The sequence below is a fragment of the Lycium ferocissimum genome, chromosome 7, assembly GCF_029784015.1.
Source record: "Lycium ferocissimum isolate CSIRO_LF1 chromosome 7, AGI_CSIRO_Lferr_CH_V1, whole genome shotgun sequence".
NCBI lineage: Eukaryota > Viridiplantae > Streptophyta > Magnoliopsida > Solanales > Solanaceae > Lycium > Lycium ferocissimum.
Genome location: NC_081348.1, coordinates 38,733,761 through 38,755,100, shown reverse-complemented (window position 1 = coordinate 38,755,100; position 21,340 = coordinate 38,733,761). Strand labels below are relative to the sequence as shown.

Sequence of the window (21,340 nt, the reverse complement as noted above, 5' to 3'; positions counted from 1 at the left end):
GGCATTATCTAAACAGTAACTCCTTTTCTTCTCTTTCTTTTCCTTAACTCACACAATTTTTCCCTCCTCTGCTTCTCTCACATATACTTTTTCAAGCAAAATCAAAATGGCTAACTGATTATATTCTTCGATCTACGCGCCATTGTTAAAGGTACTTGTACTAACCGATTCACATCTATATTGTACATTTATGAGTGAGTAATTGCTAGGCATGTGATGTATGTATGATTGTTTGAACCCTAATTAGTACGGTTTTTTTCTTTTTGCAGAGCTTCAATTTCACTATGAATTTTAGTTTATCGGTTACTCTGTTCCTTGCGGTTACTCTTCTGTTTACTTGTTGTGAAGCACTTAAGGTAAGTGATTATTACTTCATCTTCGTGCTCGGTAACATTTTTTTGCTTTGTTGATTGTGTGTTGTTGTGGTAATAGCAAGGACAAAGTTGTGTGGCCAATAGGAACTGTGATTCAGGGCTACATTGTGAGACTTGCCTCGCAAATGGCAATGTTCGTCCTCGTTGTACTCGACTTCAGCCGGTTAATCCTCTTTCAAAGGTACACTTCTATATGAAGGTTAATAGCTTGATTTTGTATGGAAGTTTCATTGTTAAAAGTTTGAATATTTTTGTAGGTGAAAGGATTGCCGTTTAATAGGTACTCTTGGCTGACAACGCACAATTCATTTGCGAAATTGAAAGCGAAATCAGGGACAGGAGGTGCAATATTAGCTCCAATGAATCAGCAGGACACCATCACCGAACAGCTTAATGTAATTATCCTACATCTTTCTTCAAAAATAGACAGATCACTAAGCGTTTCGGTTTGCCTATAGCTTTTTAAACTGAAACTGAAAATTTGAAGTTGTGTCTGGACATGCATTTTAATTGGAAAATAAAATTTGAAGATCTGTGAGTGGAAGGGGAAGTGAAATTTCTCTCAATCTGAATTAGTTTTGAAACTTGAAAATGTTTTGAAGATAAATTTTCAAAATCTGATCAAATTTCATAGCCAAACAGATACTTGAAGATAAATTTTTAAAATTTGATCTAGAATCTATGGCCAAACGCCAACTAACTCTTTTGGTCCATGCCAAAACCAAATACCCGAAAAAAAAAGAAATGGAGGGTGTCAAAAAGCATTCAAACAAAAGGATGTTAGTTAATGGGCGAAAGAGTCCATTGAATCAACTATGAGAAAATTGTGAACTGGATTGAGAATTAATAATTGCTCCTATTCTATGTGAAAGTTCAAAGAGGTATTATTATATATTTTTATTTCGTTATATTAATTTTAAGTCTGCGTGGCACATGGCGAAGTTCCAAAGTTGAGCGAGTCAGCCTTGTTTGTTAGCTGTTGCTGACTCTTGTTGATTTTTGTGTTGCATTGCTATGCAATTTAATACGTTGACTTCATTAAATTATGCAACGTTAGGTATGGGCTAGAAAAGTGAGTCAGAATTGAAGGAATGTCACAGAGCAGAGAGATTCTTTCTCTCTATATAGTTTATTGAATTTCTAAATTAATGTTACCGGCTGTTGCTATTATTTAAAGTAGTTTTTGTCCCACTAGACTACTGTTTTGTATTGCAAGGATTAAACTATTACCTGTCCTGCAATATACGGTTAAGAATGTGTTGGAAAGCTTTATTTTCTGATAATGGGGTGAGGGTACTCTTTAAGGTAATGAGTAAAGTAGTAGGGATTGCTCAAGAAGAAATTTGCTTGCATTACACAGCAGACAAGTCTCATTGTTTCAATGAATGTGCCTGGGTTTCAAGGGGTTTCTTAAACTTCTGAGTTCTGGCTGGACTTGTATTCCTCTAGCAGAGCTATCAAATAGGTTTTCTTGGCTCATAAATATTTTACACAACACTCTTGTCCTAATTTAATACTAACATTCAAAATCATCCATCTAGGGATGAAGGTAGGATATGAATAGGATAGTAAAGAATTTTCACCTACCTATATAGACAATGAGTACTAAAGTATCAATCCTTATCTTCCCCCATGCCTGCATAGTGCTAAAACTTTCATCCTTACCTTTTCTTTTTTCCCAAATAGTGCGGATAATTTGGGGGTAAAACAAAAGGAATCATAATAACGACAAACATATATTTGAATATAATGAAGCCAATAGAGTTGTCACATATTATTCAAAGCAAATTTAGGACTATCAACATTTGCATTTTCTTGATATAATCTTCACTTAGTCATACCCATAGCAGGTACTAGAATTTTAACGTTTAAGCTATCAGTATTTATCTGTAACGCTTGTTCTCAAATTACACTATCCTTTGAAGTAGAAATGGTGATAATATCCAGGGATCTAACAAAGACTGCCATCCCTATATTTTCCTAACATTTAAAGATTGGCTACAGGGGTTTATGCATCTAAAACTATTCCACTGATTTTTATTTTACATGTACACCACTAAAAAGCAACTAGAATACTGAGGAGTACAAGCACTGCAAATTTGCAACTATGAGACCCTATAGGAAAAGGAGATGAAACAGACTGTTGAGTTAAGCTTTCATACTGTAAGCCTCTGGATTAGGAGAGGAATCTAAAACCTTTCTGCTTCGCAGTCCATTTATTTTTATTTTTCACTTGACTTGATTCTTAGTGTTTGATGACCCGTATGAATGCTAAGCGTGTCATAACATTTTGGTGAAATTGGTTTTCACAGAGAAAAGGTAATACACCAGTGAATTCTGCAATACCTACTTTTCCTACTGTTCTCTGTTTGTTAAAATGCATGGAAATTGTGATTTAGAAGAGATGAACTGCTAGCTCTAACGTTTTCGAATTACTAGTATATGTGGATCCTGATAAGCTTCTTTTGACATGAATTGGCACAGAATGGTGTTAGAGGTTTAATGCTTGATATGTATGACTTCAACAATGACATCTGGCTGTGTCACTCATTTGGAGGGAAATGCTACAACTATACAGCTTTTGTAAGTTCTCATGAACCAGTGATGTAACACTTAACAACAACTTCCATACATTTGGCATGTTTAAAGGTTTACAGATGTTCATACTTTTGGCTTATGTCATTCTTGTCCTTAGCATCTTCGGGAAAAGAGGATACACTTTATTCTTGTCCCTCTTTTACTTGTAATTACAGTAATATTCATGAAAATTATGATGGAAAAAGGAGAAGAATTGACTTTTTTCTCGTTGGCTTACAAAATTTTTTAGATTCTTATCACATAAAGTTGCTTTCTTTGGAAGCTAATGTGGAAAATTTCTGTCAGCAACCTGCAATCGATGTCTTGAGGGAGATACAAGTGTTTCTTGAAGCAAACCCTTCAGAAATTGTTACACTTATAATTGAGGACTACGTTAGATCTTCCAATGGCCTAAACAAGGTGTTTGATGCGGCTGGGCTTAGAAAATTCTGGTTTCCAGTTTCTCGGATGCCTAAAAATGGTGGAGAATGGCCAACTGTAGATGATATGGTCCAGCACAATCAGCGACTGGTTGTGTTCACATCTAAGTCTGCCAAAGAATCTTCAGAAGGCATTGCTTATGAGTGGAGATACTTGGTAGAAAACCAATGTGAGTTTCATCTTTAGTTTATCTCTTAGAGCACATTTTAGCTTTTCTATTAAAACTTCTGGAAAAATGATAAACGTGCTCAAGTACAAGCGCTTTGGATTTGCAGACGGAAATGGTGGCATGAAACCTGGTTCTTGTCCAAATCGTGCAGAATCATCTGCTATGAACAATAAGTCAAAGTCGTTAGTCCTGATGAACTACTTTCCTGATGCCCCAGATCTTGTTCAAGCTTGCAAGCATAATTCAGCCCCACTCATTGAAATGATGAACACATGCCATGAAGCCGCTGGTACAAGGTGGCCTAACTTCATTGCTGTTGATTTTTACAAGGTATATGCTTGTTGTTTGAACTGACTATCTGTGAAGTGAGTCTTAAAAAGCTTTTCTTTTTCTCTCTTCAATTTACTTCACTGGTTGTGGACTTTGCAGAGAAGTGATGGAGGTGGAGCCCCTGAAGCTGTAGACTTGGCAAATGGACATCTAGTCTGTGGGTGTGCAAACATTGTCTCTTGCAAGGTTCAGATCACCTATTAAACTTTTTTCCATTAGTCCCCCACTTTGAGGACATGAATTGCAATTTTATGATTCGAAATGTGCAACTTTGTGACATTTGGGTGCCTTTAATTCAATATACAGGAGAATATGACTTTTGGAGTATGTGAGCTGCCTGAACCAAGCATTTCTCCAATAACACCAGCTGCTGCAGCTAAAAATGAAACGGCGAGCTTTTCAAATTTGAATTTCCAACCAAAGCTGCAATGGTTGTTGGGAACAACATTAGTGTCTTTTTTCTTGTTGTAATCGAGGTCCAACAGCCTACGCAAGTTTATATTTGCTTCACAAGGATTAAGGATCAGATTTTACTGAAGGCATATGTAGAGAAAGGGGTTATTTTTTAGTAGGTGATTATGACTACAACCAGGCAAACTAATTAGCAATAGTTAATCGTCCGACTTACTTTTGGATTTTAGAAAATTGGAGCTAAGGAGTCTGAATGGTGTGTGATCAGTCGTCGATAACCTTTGTATCTTTCCTTTGGTAAAACGGCTGATGTAAACTGTCAATGTGAAGTTAGTTTAGCTTATGCCACGGGCACTTGGATATGGAAAAAACAGGTTGGTGAAATACTCTAATTCAGTTTGTTTCGATTTGTCATTGTGAAAATGCAGGACAGTGAAAATGATTCTATTTTGCTATGTTGTCTACAGTTTCCAGCGAGAACTTCTATCCAATTATAGATTCTCTTTGAACTTTTATATGTTCCCTGTAGTTGATATGTTATTTCATTCTTCGCCTATAATTCTTATTTGTTCCAAATTTATGGGTCCACAAACACCCCCACACACAAAATCCAATACCTCAACATCTATTACAATTCTTCAAATTTTCAAGAACACCTGACTTGGTACCTTCTAATATGGGATAGTTTGAACTTCACATTCTTTGGAAAATTTGAGAAAATACCAGGAATCTTGTCCCGTGAAGATCAAATAGCTTTTTGAGTGTAACTTCCAAAAAATACTCCTTTTAAAAGGTCATTGCAACTTTGCAAGTAACATGTTCTGGAGTTTAAAGAAACTTGAATTGCGTAAGACATCAGCACCAAACAAGAAGGGTGCTTAAGATGAGGAAATAATTGCAACCCATCCCACACATGATGCCCAAATTGAGAATTTACTAGATTTAGTCCAGATTTGGCAGAAAAAAGAGTCTTCAACATTTGGCCCATGTCTTTGTTAACTATTTCAATGGAAAAGAAAACACCTTTCAATGGAAAAGAAAACACCTTTTTGGAGCATACATATTTGGAATTTCTTATTCAGCAACAAAATGGAAATTGAAGGCGGAAAATAAACGCTAACCCTTGAACCAGCAAGTCAACCTCAGCCAATTATGGGGCTAATTTCACTCTCAGAAATTAACTAATGCAAGGATGAAATAACACAAGTCTAGGATATGTTAGTGAAATCAATAAAATATGTCTGAAATTATTCTATCAATTTGCACCTACAAATAATTACTCTGAATTCAATATTCTTCTAAATTTTGACTATCCAACATCCTAGACTAGTAGAAGTGGGCTAAAGATGAGCTTACAGCTGAAACATCCAAATATGGAAGAGTAGGCTCGTCTAAACAAGCAATACGACCCAACCAAAATATGGGCCAAGAGTTGGGCCTCAACAAAAACCATTTGTGCTCCACATAATCCCTATACTGAAATGCTAGTCAAGCTCCGAACCTTTACTGACAATTTGAATATTTTCTTTCCCCAATTTGATATATAAAAAAAATGGTACTGCTTACAATATTTCGTTTAGCTTTACTACATAAAATTTAATCTGATTTAGCTCAAAAAAATGGATCAAATCGGCCGTCGTAAGGACAAACAGGTCAAATAAATTTGAGACGGAAGTGTAAGCACTACAAACAAAAAATATTCAATCACATCAATATTTACACCAAACTGGTCTACCCCTCCGTTTACTTTTATTTGTCCATTATACTAAAAATAAATTTTCATTTTTACTTGTCTACTTTAGTATATCAAGAGAAAAATAATTTCGTTTTCCTGTTTTTCCCTTAACATTAACTATTCGTTCCCAAATCCATTGAGACTATACACCAATTAATATGGCTATTATGATAAAATATATACTTTATTTATTATTTCTTATAGGGGTTACAAAGTTCGTTTGTGGATAAATAAAAGTGAACAAAAATTTTAACTTAGGAACCTCTACGTACCACGTAGTACGAAACGCTGGTAAACTATAATCTCCATAATGCTCATATTAAGATCTACTTGTATTAAGTTAGCAAAAGATTATCCTTTAAGGAATACAATACAAAAGGTTAGTGGCTCAAGGCACCGCCAATGGCTGAAAACTCACGAGTTTCAAAGTTTAATGTCTTAATGATATGTATTACCCGCAGGAAACTGCTAAAATTTTCACTCTCTGAGCAATGGCTCAAAAATCTACACTAAATGTTAACACTTCTACTTAATTAATCCTGAAAAGTTATGTATTAAGATATCAAGATGATCAGACTTTGTGGGTTGGTAGGGTGAAAAAGTAATCCTGTGGGAGAATATGTTGGATGCACCGTGACATAACCAAAGAATATTCTTATTTTTATTCTAACTATACTTCACTCAGGTCTTATCTCTATAATATAACATCCAAATTACATCCTCTTACAAGGAAATACATTTGATGAAGGAAGATGGGAATAATAAATGTAAGGAAAGACTATTAAAAAAAGTGTGGCGAATGACTCGATATTGACTTTAGTTAACATTGTTATTCTCGCATTGGTAATAAAGTAACAAAGAAAAATTTGATTGATCTAGTATCTACTAGTAGTTATTAACTCGAAGTCATGATACCGATTTTCAATTGCAAGCTCTGGTTCATTGAACTGTTCATTGAGGATATTGACTCCATCATTTACTTCGGTGAGAAAGGGATAAAATTTCCATTCTCGGTCATTCCACATGCTGTTTAGCAGAGATGCAGTTCTAAGAAGTGAACTTTCTTTGGTAGTAGATGTCAAACTTGTTGTGCCCCATTGACTAAGGAGTCGTTTGGACATGATTTGAAATCATGAGATGAAATCATGTTTGGACATGTAATTTGGATTTCTTAAGTTATACTTTGTCTTATAGACATAAAAACCCTACAAGTTGTGAAAACTATCAAAACTTTCCCAATTCTTATACAATATAATCTTACCAAATGAGCAAGTCATAGTTCATAACAAAATTAATACGCTATTAGAAAGCTTTTCTAAAAATACAACATCAATTGATCAAACTTTAGTTCAATAAAAAGGAAAATTTAACATGAATAGTAATGTAACTACTATTTAATATAATCCTCCCACATGGTACGAACATAAATAACGGTTGAGAGAAGTTAATGAGGTTGGTAAATGGTTGGTAGGAATAATTGTTAAAAATATCTACTAACTTATGGGTCAAGTTTTACATTTAAAATTTTTGAAATCATGATTTAAAATCCCAAATCATGCCTTTTTGGATGATTTGGAATTTCATCTCATGAGGTGAAATCGCATGTCCAAATGCTGATTTGATCTCATGACTTGAAATCATGACATGAAATCGCATGTCCAAACGCCTACTAAAAAGAGCGTGGAGGACACAATAGCTACCTGCATGGACCCCTTCCATTATGTTGTAGCCAGATCTTTTCCGGCTGAGCAAGAACTTTTTATTATAATATATTTGGTTCATGGTTTAAGTGTCGATAAACTTTTTATTATAATATATTTGGTTCATGGTTTAAGTGTCGATAAAGAATTTTTTTATTGTTACTCAAAAGATAATTATAGATGAGTGTTCATAAAAAGGTAAAATAGCAACCTGAAAAATAAGGCTAAATTAGCAACCTGAAAAATAAGGCATGTCATAACTGGAATAGGTTAAAATATATTGGTAGCATGGGCGGGACTATGGTACCGCAATCTAAGCCCTCTTTATCAAAAAACTTTATTGTATATACAAGGGTAAAATTATTTTTAAGTATATATTGTAGATGTTGAATACCCTTGGCTTCTTCTTATGTTTACTTTAGGGCTGCATATCAGTCGGTTCGGTTCGGGTTCGAAAGTTATTGGTTCAATTTATCAATTATCGGTTTGTAAATTGTTAAACTGTTAAAGAACCCTTAAGATATTAGTTACTGGGTTATCGGTCAATCGGTTGTTATTTCTTATCGGTTCGGTTATCGATTTAACCGTTAAGACTTCACACAAAAAAATAAAAATAAAAAAAAATCAAGAGCTTCGGCTACTATTGTAGTCAACTGCATAAAGTTTGACCTGGTATCAAAAGAGGAAAATAAAGATAAATTTCTAAATCAACTAGTCGAAGAAAGATAAGTTCCTTAATCATCAACCATGTACACCATCAATGGAATTATCTAGGGTAAAGAGAACTGTAATATTAAAAAATAGACAATTTTCAGAAGAATATAGTACTAAAAAAATAGAATCACAATTTAGAATCCATTGACAATAAAAAAGTAGCACTTTCAGAGGGGAAAAAAAAAAAATCTCACATCAATACCATTAACATGTCCTGGTGATCTGAGAAAACAAGAAAATGGTTATGAAGTGGAAATCAAGTGAACCCTAAATCTAATCAAGTGACTTAATATATGGAAGGGTAGAATTGTAATTAAATAAATGGTTATCGGGTTATCGGTTTACCCGTTAACAAAAATGGTCAAACCGTGACCCGACCCAGTAAGCCAATAACCAAAGGGCATCACCCGATACCCGAACCAGTAATCCATTAACCCGAACCATTAACCCAATAACCCAATAATCGGTTCGGGTTATTGGTTTAACCGTTAATTTGCATGGCCCTAGTTTATTTACTTATATTTTGAATTTTTTTAGTGAACATTATGGCTCTGCCACTTACTTAATATAAAATTTATTTATATTATCCTTGAATATAAAGTAAATTCTAATTTGATTTTTACTTGGGGGAATCATAAACTCAAGGAGATCACTAGTTTATCTTAATAGAAAAGATGGGCCAAGTTTCACAGGAATACGAATATTCGTTTATCTACCCTTTTTGCCACACAATTTATACCTATACATCCGAATAAAAATGTCATATCTCCACAATTAATAATATTCTAACATATTGATTGGACAAAAACATTATTATCCTTTAGTACTACAATTTCTTAATTGGTTAACAAATACGTCACAAAGTGGGAATTGCAGTTGCCCACACAAATTCATAGTGGAGAAAGAATGTCTAGTACACTTTTATCAATTTATTAAAAAGTAGAGTATCAAATTCTATATAATCCATCATTTTGCAAAAGACATTCTAGATAATAACTGAATTATGCGTATATGGTTACTGTTATATTAGCATGTTGGGTTTAATTATGTGCTTGCTTTTAGGGCACATGATTTTTAGAAAGTTGGAAGCAGTATATTGTCAACTTGTAAGTGAAGATTTTAGCAGATTCATGACATTGGATTGCTTAGCCAGTACAGTTATCTCCACTTTTTGCGGAGCACGAATTTTCACGCTAAATTATAGTCTGTCCATTCTTAGATATGTTTGACCGCATGGCTTGCCTTAGTTTAACACAATTTTTCTTTCGCATGAGTATCCGATACTGCTTTAGAGCTGGGCAATTACACACGCGCACATATATATATTAAGGTCAAAATTATTTTTAAGTATATATAGTGAATGTTGAATCTCTCGACTTTTTGTGTGTTGTAATTCTTTTATATTTTTGAATTTTCGTAGTGAAATTAATCCTGACTTTGTCATTGCTCGAACTCAAAATTAACCTCTAGTTAAGGATGAAGGGATATTTAACACCCATCACAACTTTTGATCGTCAACATAGTTTTTTGAGGGAAAAACTGTGCAGCTCGAATTTCTTAAAAACATCGTAGGGTATTATGTCCTATCCTCCAATTTTTTTTATTTTTTTGGACTCGATATAGATACGATGTTTTTAGAAGATTCGAGCAATGCGGAGAGGAAGTGATCACCAACAATTACAGCCAGGTAATACTAGTAAGATTCTATCAATGATAATTGAATTTTAAACCTCTGTGATGTATGGACTGTAAGGTAATCGTTCTATCAGTAAATTACTTACTACTACTTGAATCTCAATTACTCTTTTCTTTTAACAACACTTGAATTGCACCAAGTGATGCGAAGTGTTTCTCCAACAAAATTCAGTAAAGAAAAAAAATCATCATATAAGTTGGATATAAACTCAATGCTTTGATATGAATCTATGATCGAATTGAGATCTCTTACACCTCCACCTTTGATTCGTTAAACATTAATCTAAGGCTTCTTTGGCTTATCGTTCACATTTACTTAACCTTTTTCCAATGCAATAAATTGCTTACATATATAATGAAGTTAGCTTGTAATTATGCATAACAAAAAAAAAATTAAAAAAAAAAAAAATCTACAAGAGACGAAAAAGGATAAGAACTCTGCCCTGTTTGATTTGAATTATTTTATATAATTTAATCAGCACCTTTTTATAAAAATCTTTTTGAGTAGAGAAAAACAATTTTGGTAGTCTATACATATATAACAAACAACAAAAGTTGCTATAAAGTTGGATGTCACAGTACTGATTGAGGCAAAGGACTACCACATTAGATTTGAGATATTGAAAGTTTGAACAATTTAATGGAATTGAGATATTATATGAAAACGTGGCAGATAACTAGACGAAATACGTGGAAAGTGAACACTCAATTATTTAGAATAATAATAACCAAAAAATATTTTTGGACCACCACCACCAAAGATTACAAAACGATAGGGGGAATCACAAAGACAACTAGGCTTTGCCTCTTTTGCACTCTAAAATAAGCTGTTCAAAAACACAATTATCTTTATATCTCGACTATCTTCCCAGTTACATGATAGAATATCATTCTTAAAGAAAGTGACTCAGAAGCTTCCCAATAATTCAATCTTTGACAATCACTACCCATGTCATCCAAAGGCGAATCTAAAATTTCTGAAACATGGGTTCGCAAAAAAAAAAAAAAAAAAAGAAGAAGGAAAAAATGTATTAAGTGGGACTTGATACCTAGTCCTCTAGGTAAATAACTCAACATCAACCAAGTGCACCATTTAGCCTTTCTGTAGCATGGTTCCAGCAAATACTATTGTACTAATTTTAGAAAATATATACATAAAATATCTAGTTTTACGAAGAGACCGTCTGTTCACGTGCCCCGAATTTAGCACCTAAAATCGGCCCTGATCTGATCCATAACCCCCCTTCAAGAAAAGAATAAATTAACAAAAGGTAATAGAACAATTGGTCATTTGTGAGACAAAATTTCGTATAATATTGATTTGAGATGAATTTACTAACAAGATATAATCAAATTCATATACAGATACCAACTTGCTTTGAATTGAGGCATATAGTAGTAATTGCCGTAAAGAGTATTATTACACTCAGATCATATATATGTATACTTAAAAAATTGTGATTACAAATGCAAGAACAGTGAAGGAAACTAAAGGTTGAATGTATTCTTCACTTTGTTTAATTTTATATATACTGATAATATAATTTTTTAAAATACTTTGGTTTATGCGTATCATTCGTAACAAATCAGTTACCATTTTTTATAGGTTGCATATACATGCTTATTATAAAAATAAAAACAAAAGTTACTCCCTCCATTAAGTATACTTTTTTTTTTTTGGTCTGTCACAAAAAGAGTGTCTCTTTTTCACAAAAAGAGTGTCTCTTTTTATATACAGTAAGTTGACAATTCAAAGATCTTATATGGCAAGTTTATACCACAAAATTTAAAGAATATTTGGGTACATTATACACATCTATAATATAGGATCATAATATTCAAAAATCTCTCTTTATTTCTTAAATTTTGAAACTATGACACTTCAATTAAAACGGAGGAAGTACTTGTTATTTGCTTTCAATTTAGTATGATAGTGTAAAATTATTTCTCTAGAGTCAGTGTGCAATTGTTAAATTCTGCTGCATTACAGCGAATATAAATAGAGGAAAGGGTTTAGATTAAGATAAAAGCAAAATAGTAGGATAATACAAATTAATGTTTAATACTCCCTCCGTCTCATAATAAGTGTCACCTTAGCCAAAAACACGAATATTAAGAAACCAATAATACAATGTAAAATTTACCAAATTACTCTTATATAATAAAAATAAATTATTTTTACCTTTTGATTAGAAAGATCATAAATAAAAAACCTTTCGATATCATCGAATCCAACAATACCAAATTACTATATGGCTTTTCTAATTATCATTTAGATGTTACTTTATTGTCTAAGGTAGAATTGAAAAAAAAAAATCAATTTATATCTTGATTTTCTAAAATAACACTTATTATGAAAATAAAAAATTTAACTAAGATAATACTTATTATGAGAAGGATGGAATGCTATAAATCTTATTCTTCTTTTAAAAGATGCTACTCCCGTGACATCAACAAGCATGTTGGGAACCACGTCAAGTTTTCATTTGATGAAAATGGCCCTTGACAGTGCACATTCCAACTTTTTTTTTTTTTTTTTTAAACTGCTTAAAAGGATTTGACATTCCAAGCCACCACTCATATCATACATAATTCTTAACCAGTCTTTTCACTTAGTAGCTTTTCCATTTGCTCTCATAAAGGTGCTTTGACAGCGAACTATTCTATAAAATATTGTATATTACGCCAAAATAAAATTTGTCCTGATGCTACTTTACACTCTTGCTCAACTTAATTTGGATAAGGATTTTTACTAGTTTAATGTACGATTGGATTTCTTAGATAAATAAAGTAAAAGGAAATTTTCTTATCCATTGTTTCAAATCTCATCCCATTTTTCTCATTAGAAAAAATAAAAAAATTTAACTGACAAGTAATTTAATAGTAATACATCATTATTGATAGATTCCATTGCTTCAAAGTTCAAAGGGTCATTATCATTCATCTAGTGCCTTAAAATAATGTTGTCAGCCGTGAAAATTGAAAAGAAAATAAAAACAAAGGTAAAACTAAAAAGATAAAGCTTTCAAATTAAGCTTAATTACACACAGTAACATAATTTTAGCTGCAAAGCAGCATTCATTGGTTGATATCCCCGACAAGCTTGTCAAAAGAAATCTAAGGGCTTGTTTTTATACTTCTAACACTAAGGGCTTGTTTTTATACTTCTAACACTAAGGGCTTGTTTGGTTGGGAACCAACTTATCCCGGGATAAGTTATTCCACCCTCAAGGTGGGATAAGTTATTCCACCAAATAAGACTACAATTCTGAGATAACTAATCCCGGAATTAGTTATTTCGGATTTTTATTTCAACCAAACATGGGATAAGGAGGCACTAAAATTTTATTCCGGTACTATTTTTGCTTATCCTTCACACCAAACGACCCCTAAGGGTGTGGACTAGTGATCAATAACGTGGGATGAAAACTTTGAGTTTTTAAGTCCAAATCACACTGGAGGCAAAAACATTAGGTAATTTCTTTGCATATGTCAAGTTGGTGGACAGAGTTAACTTGTATCTATGTTGCTAAAGTAATAGGTACCTTGTGAAATCAGTCGAGACGTGTACAAATTGATATGGTTATTAAGAAAGAGTAGCAAAAAGTTTTTAATAAAATTTGAAAAATATGGGTATCTCCAATTTGTACTTCAGGTAACAGGAGTAAAGGAATTGGAACTTTTGGAAGCTATGAGCTATCACAATATCATCAATATCAACATGTCAGAAATAAGTACATTTTTAGCTACAGCAGATTCTCAGTGTTTTTGACTAGCACAGTTTTTATTGGTACCATTTTTTTTCTTCTGTTCCACAAAATACACATGGTTGCATGGGCTACAGTGCTAGCATTCAACATTTGAACTGAACAAGTACCAGGGTATGAATGTTGACTACCCTTCTGGGAAACTTCAAGTTTAATTTTTAGTTTAATCAATTAAAAGAGGACTAAGAATGCAGTATCTTCGATGCTATATCCTGTTCTCACACTCACGTGTGCACGTATCTTATGGGAGCGGATGCGTACATGTTCATTATCTTCCCATTGTATTCCTAAAACTATACCGTTTATCAATAACTATATTTATTAAAAAATGATGACTCCATAATACTCTTCACTTACAACGACAATGCCTTCTATGCAAGTTGCAATCGGCTAAATATATGAAATTATAAATCTTCACTGTTTGTTGAAATTCATCATGAATTGACTAATTTTACGATTTACGTTAAACGTCCATAAGAGTGTGTATAACTTATTACCAATTTCAACTGAATCCAAAGATTTTCGATACGAAATACACACAAAATTTACAATAAATATTCAATTCAGAATTCTCAATCTTATAAGTGTAATGGGTTTAGTGTTAAGAACCTAAAGTTGAGGCCATCAAACTTAAATCTTAAATCTATTAATTAGTAGCAATTTTCTACTTTTATCTAGACTTGAGATAAACAATTTGAGCAAATCCAAGTGGATGGAGTTCATAGTAATCTAGCCTATGATTGTACCTTTATATAAAATCTTTCAGTATTCTAAATCAGTGCAAATGCAGAAATCAACTTCTAGAAGCGTTGAGGATAAGAAAATTGGTATTGTGCGGCTTAGCTGGGGACACGTGCGAGGGAGAAGAAGCACGTGCATCGGGGAAGCAACGGGTGTAGCTGGTAGCGGCAACATTGCCTGGTTGACCACAGACAATACTCGGTCCTACTATTGCCCTGACTCCGTGGACCACACTGTCTGTCTCCACACGCGTGCCCCCTCTTCACTGTCACTGCCGGAATACCTAATGGTTCTTAATTGACCCGGACAATGACCCTAATCGATTAATTTTTCTAGAAAATAGTTATAGTAATTTATAGCGTAAACTATAAATTGCGTATTCACAAAACGTAGTTATAGTTTTATTCTATCCAGAACAACTATAGCGAAAGAGCCGCATTAGGAGAGTATCAGCTCAACTGTATCAGACATGTATTAGCTATAGCAGAACATACTGTAGCAGTTGAAATGACGCGAAAATATTGTATCGACGCATACTGTATCAACGCTGATAGTTACATTTTGTAGATACAATAGCTACATTTCATAGTTTTATAAAACTATATCTACGTTTCATAAGTATAGTCTAATATTTGCCACGTCGCATTATTTTTCCTAATCTTAACGCCTTTCCCTTGCTTTCCGTTGTCTTCTCTAATTTTAAACCCCAAAACTAAAAAGGAAAACATGTGATGGATAATAAAAAGGATTCTCTGTTCACCAATTGTGTTCTTCTGCCAGATAAAATCTCAATTGGGTTTTTCCCTAAGGACGTATACCAGTACCAGTCTGTCCCCACTTGATCAACATCGTTTTGTTGATTTTCTTGGAAGGTCCCACCCTCAAATGGGGACCACGTTCCCACAAATTTTTTAGGACAAAAATGAAAAGGAAAAAAGATAGAAAAAAGTGAGTGCCTTTAAAGTGTGGTGTCATCCAACCATCCTAGAGAGGAAATATATCTGGGTGTTTATGCAGCTTCTACTCGAATAAAGAGATGGTAGAGACAACCTGGCCCCCTCACATTCCTCTGTTCATCTTTGACCTTTGACCATCCACTCACCCACACAACCCACCCCCCACCCCAAACACTCCCAACAACAAAGGTAAAATCCAAATTCAATGAACAGCACAGCACCTCTACCTAGGTCACCTTTTCAATTATTGATGAAGTGCAAATGTTTGAGTTTTATACAGTTTAATTTGACCCATATCTGAACTGTTCATTTACCAACTCTTGTTCAATTTCAACAAATAGTAACACATTTGATTGTTTTAAGTACTTTTACGTTGATAGCTTTTGATAAAAATTAGGCCTGATAAAATTGCAACAAGAACTCGCTTCCGTTCCATTCTAGGTAAATCGAGATCCACTATATGAATCTACGTTCTTCAAGTCGTATCATTTAATTTGACTTAATTCCAATAATATAAAAACACAAAACAAATGCGATTTTTAAAATTATAATTGAAAAAAAATACTAGCTAAATGTAAGATGGTGCCATCATCTTACATTTATTGCTAGAGATCAGAATGAATTGGTTTTTGTTCTTTGGTCTTTGCCTAGAAACCTCCTTACCTTATCCTTTCATTACTAAATTTAAAATCTCTCCGGCTTCAAAACTCTACTTGGAAAAAAAAATAATTACTTTCCTTCGTTCAAAAATAAATGCATTTTTAAATTGTGGCACAACCCTTAAAAAAGTTAGTTAATGACATTAATCAAAAGATAGTTACTTCGTCTCAAACTTTATTTAAGACAAGAGATAGTCATTTTGGGATTTGGAAAACTCGTTTGAGAGAAGGGTAACTTTGAAAAAAATTATTAATACTCCCTCCGGATAAAAAAAGGTGTCCACTTAGCCATTTGCACACCCTTAAGAAACTACTCACTCCGAGAAAAAAAATATGTAAATTGACTAAACCACCCCTAATTAAATAGGCATTGAGATTTGATCACATAACACTTAATAGGGGCAAATCTGAAAAGATAAGGTTAATTATTTCTTGATTTAATAAGTGGACACTTTTTTTGACACAAGAAAAAAAGGCTAAGTGAACATTTTTTTTTATCCGGATGGAGTATCTTTTTGGGCGTAGAAAAATTCATTTATTTTGGGACCAAGAAAAAATGCGTAGAAATCTACTGGTTACTGTAATTTTCATCTTGGAAATCTGCACCGAGGACCTCATGAATGTTCACAAATTCAAAACTCATTGGTATTAATGGGGTCTTCACCAAAGTAGACAAATCCCCTCCTGCAATCCTACCCAATTTTGCACATCGAGTATCCAACTTCTCTAATATTTCTTTTGACTGCCCAAGAAACTAGAAAATGACATATTGGACATGCTATTTATTTACTACGTAAATGACAGTCGTAGCAATTGGAATATGCTCCAAAAGAAGCTCAAGGATAATCAATTGCTTTCATAATAACTGTCTACTTTGATGCCAATTTCTCCAGAACCCCACAGAGGAAATTAAAGCAGTTTGGAAAGAGCTTTCAGAAGAAGCAAAAGGGTAATCCTTCCTACCATAATTATTTTTTGACGCAATATATGGAAAAATTTATTATTCGAGGCTCATCATGGAACAAGTAAGGAAATTGACAACTTAGAAGGTTAGAAATTCACAAATTAAAAGTAACACAACCACGATAATAGAAAGTAGTTCGATGTTTTAGATGAAGATTTGCATTTAATATACACCGAAAGTGACTTTCCATATCATAAGGTATTGACTAGTCAAACTTGAGTTTGATTTTGAGTGTAAAACAAGATTTGAATTCGTTACATGTCTTAAACCTAAATCAAAATGATTTTGTCTGGTCATAAAAGAGAAAATAATAAAGCGGTTCATTTAAGGCGTGTATTCAAATTGAATTTTCGGAGAATTCAATTTTTTATAACATTTACTCATGCAAAAAGTAATGGAATACGAAAAAATATGCAACTAACTTGTTCCCCAATGCAAAAAGTAATGAGAATTCTGTTAAGACAAAGATATATTTGAAAACTTTAATGATGGGAGGGATATTTTTCATCCAAATTTATAATGGATGATATTTTTAACTCTTTTCCCAAAGTAGAAGAGTATTTTTTACCGTTTTCCCTTAATTTAATATGGAACCCTCCTTACCTTTTAGAACATGCCTGTAGCTTTTTAGCTCTTGCACTTCCTTCCGAAAAAGTATTAAAATGTTACTACATCAATTCCATATACTTTAAATTAGTAATTTTTGGTAATTCGTTTTAATTTATTTATATTTTTCATAACCAAGGTATCCTAGACAGGGTAACTCTACTAATTTCATGGATGGTTACTACCACCCACAGTCCCACCAACGCAAATACATGGTAACTCTGATTATGATAATCACTTACTAAGTTAATATATTTGGTTAATAATAGCAACCCATAACTCCCCAGCACTTTAAGATGGCTCCTTTTTGATAACCAGTATCTTTACTAAAGTTCATCAAATTTTACGGAGTTACTTCGTCCTATGAAATTCGACCTAGAAAAAAACGTTTAAATCTCTATCGACTCTTAGTGGTCGTTTGGTGCATGGCCAAAATTATCTCGGGATTATAATCCTGGATTAATTTATCCTCTATGGACTATTTTATACCATCTGTGAGATGGTATAAAATAAGCCCCGGATAATAAGTATAAGAAAGATATCCCAAATTTATACCATAACGAATTTTTATCTTTGTTTGATAAATTTATCCTGATAAATTTATACCTCAGACCAAACATGATATAAAAAATTAGTGCCGGAATATCCCAGCTTATACCATGCACCAAACGACCCCTAATTTTTAAAATGTCAATCAATCTATAACTCCAAAATAATCTATCTATGACTAACAGTTCGATAATTAATTGGTATAAATTTTTTATATTGACAACAAAAAACAAAAAACAAGGCATAAGTGCAATAATAGACCAATGCATGATGTATTGCGCTCAATCGAATTGGACCACTCAAATTTCATCAATAATACCAATTTGACGTAAACAGAAGTTAGATTTGAGCATGAATGTGGGTCCCAGTTCGCACAATAGCTTTGACCAGCGACCAACGTAACCATGGTTAAATGAAACAATCAAGATTAGCCTAGTAAATAAATGAAAAACGCACGTGTGGGGGCTTGGAGGGTGGCAATTTTGGTCAGAATAAGAACAGAGCAAAACAGAGAGAAGAACCCTACGGCCTGTTGGATATGTCCCTTTGTTTTCTCTCCGTATAAGACCCAGCAAATTCCCAAATAAAAGTGAAAGAGAATTTGCAGACTCCCCTTTCAGTTTTAGCCTTTTTTTCTCTCTCTCTCTCTCTATATATATAACCAAACATTTTCTGATACCCCAAACACTCAATTCACTGCAAACCTTCAAAAAGATAAAGAAGAAAACATGCCTGGAAGTTTAGACCCTTTGGATGTAGGTATCCAAATTCCATACCACTTTCGCTGTCCAATCTCCTTAGAGCTTATGCGAGATCCAGTCACCGTTTGTACAGGTCAAACATATGACCGCCAAAGCATTGAGTCCTGGGTGGCAACCGGCAATACCACGTGTCCGGTAACAAGGTCCCCACTCAGTGAGTTCACGCTTATTCCAAACCATACTCTTCGTCGGCTTATACAAGAATGGTGTGTTGCGAACCGGGCTTTTGGAGTTGAGCGAATTCCGACCCCAAAGCAACCGGCTGATCCGGTGTTAGTCCGGTCGCTGTTGCACCAAGCTGGTGCCCAGTCAAATCATTTGAATTCTAGGCTTAATGCTTTGAGGAGACTAAGAGGACTTGCTCGTGACTCGGATAAAAACCGGTCTGTAATTTCAGCAAACAACGCACGTGAAATCCTGTTGTCTATTGTTTTCTCACGTATGGTTCCAGACTCCGAGTTGAATCACGAGTCACTCGCGATTCTCTCCATGTTCCCTTTATCCGAACCTGAATGTGTTTTCGTTGCTTCGGATCCAGACCGAGTTACTTACCTGGTTGCTTTGCTTTTTCATCCTTCAATCGATGTTCGAGTTAACTCAGCTGCTTTGATTGAGATTGTTGTCGCCGGAATGAGATCACCGGAGCTCCGTGCTCAGATTAGCAATGCAGATGATGTTTTTGAAGGAGTAGTCGGGATTTTGAATTATCCGTTAGCGTATCCCAGAGCGTTGAAAGTTGGAATTAAAGCATTGTTTGCTTTATGCTTAGTAAAGCAACACCGTGAAAGAGCGGTGACTGCCGGTGCTGTTGAAGCGCTTATTGATAGATTACAGGATTTCGAGAAATGCGATGCGGAAAGAGCACTTGCTACAATCGAACTCTTATCAAGGATTCCATCAGGATGCGGCGCGTTAGCCTCTCACGCGCTTACGGTGCCTTTGCTTGTGAAAATTATACTAAAAATATCGGAGCGTGCGACAGAGTACGCTGCCGGCGCGTTGTTATCGCTTTGTTCGGCGTCGGAACAAGCACAGAAAGAGGCTGTCGCCGCCGGCGTGCTGACTCAGCTTTTGTTGTTAGTTCAAAGCGATTGTACAGAACGCGCGAAGAGAAAAGCGCAAATGCTTTTGAAGCAGCTTCGTGATTGTTGGCCAGATGACTCTATTGCCAATTCGGATGATTTTGCTTGTACCGACGTCGTTCCGTTTTGACGATTCACCATTCTTATCTTTCTGTCTTCCAAAACTACCCCAAATTTTTGTAATTCAAGAAAAAAAAAACCAAGTGTCTAGATTTGGTAAATAGGGCATTATTCCATTTATGTAATTTTTGTACGTAAGATAACCATTTTTTTTTTTTGGCCTTGAAAGTTGTTTTTTTCTTCTTCTTTTCCCAATTGAGACAATTCTAGTAAAAAGATACCCCTTAAGAGACTAAGAGTAATTAGTCTGTCACATGAACTCTTAAGCTAAAGAGGGTCATTTGCACTTTGCCCTATTTTGCGCTGGTCTTTAATTCTTTACGCTAGTAACAGCAAATATTTCGTGGGGCATCAGGTTATATTTTTGCATCTTAATATCCTATAAGTTATGCCCCGTATGACATCGGTTTCTAAAATAACTTATGTCTCATTGAGCATAATTTCTATTGCAAAGAGCAAAAATCAAACACCAGCCCATTTGAAGAGCAAACTGTGCAATTTCTTCATCTAAAGATTCTTCTCTTTTTCTTTTCAAATTATCAAATATAGAATATTAGGTATTAGTTCACTTATAAAATCCAAAACATCATTTCCTTTAATGTGTGAGGAGTTGATGAGTTGTAATGTAAGGTAGTGGTAGCATGTGTGACTCTAATTGGAAAGGGATATTTCAACTTTCTTTTGACCGTAGACTAGCCACATTAAAACAGATGTGCGTGCATGCAAATAATTAAGGACCTATTTGGGTCCTATAAAGCCCCTAGGTACGAGGAGTTATTGGGCTGGATCGACCTTGCTCGGCCCACTTGTCTAAGTACTATACTTGTGTCAACAGACGGTGACATTTTTTAATTTTGTCTACTAACATTAATTGAAGATATTAATAATATGGGTGGACAACAACAACGACATATCCAGTGTAATTCTACGAGTGGGTCTGGGGAGGGTAAGAGTACGCATATCTTAGCTCTACCATTTGATGGGAAAAA

The 21,340-nt window shown here is 34.2% G+C and overlaps 2 protein-coding genes across 2 annotated transcripts; both read left to right on the top strand.

Moving 5' to 3' along the window:
• Positions 1 to 4,761, top strand: LOC132064883 (PI-PLC X domain-containing protein At5g67130-like). Its single transcript, XM_059458037.1, has 9 exons — positions 1 to 151; positions 270 to 356; positions 433 to 555; positions 632 to 769; positions 2,859 to 2,957; positions 3,258 to 3,561; positions 3,668 to 3,891; positions 3,991 to 4,077; positions 4,198 to 4,761. Exons 2-9 carry the CDS (start codon positions 285 to 287, stop codon positions 4,360 to 4,362), a joined length of 1,212 nt encoding a protein of 403 aa, XP_059314020.1. The 5' UTR covers positions 1 to 151; positions 270 to 284; the 3' UTR covers positions 4,363 to 4,761.
• Positions 4,762 to 18,902: 14,141 nt separating this feature from the next.
• Positions 18,903 to 20,435, top strand: LOC132064882 (U-box domain-containing protein 26-like). Its single transcript, XM_059458036.1, has one exon. The coding sequence runs from the start codon at positions 19,117 to 19,119 to the stop codon at positions 20,359 to 20,361; it is 1,245 nt and encodes a 414-aa protein (XP_059314019.1). The 5' UTR covers positions 18,903 to 19,116; the 3' UTR covers positions 20,362 to 20,435.
• The last annotated feature ends 905 nt before the right edge of the window (positions 20,436 to 21,340 follow it).

Bases quoted from the DNA above. Each gene is read 5' to 3' on its own strand.
- LOC132064882 (XM_059458036.1), top strand. From the start codon at position 19,117: ATGCCTGGAAGTTTAGACCCTTTGGATGTAGGTATCCAAATTCCATAC.
- LOC132064883 (XM_059458037.1), top strand. From the start codon at position 285: ATGAATTTTAGTTTATCGGTTACTCTGTTCCTTGCGGTTACTCTTCTG. The intron at 357-432 runs GTAAGTGATTAT...TTGTGGTAATAG, and splicing joins CTTGTTGTGAAGCACTTAAG to CAAGGACAAAGTTGTGTGGC. The intron at 556-631 runs GTACACTTCTAT...ATATTTTTGTAG, and splicing joins CGGTTAATCCTCTTTCAAAG to GTGAAAGGATTGCCGTTTAA.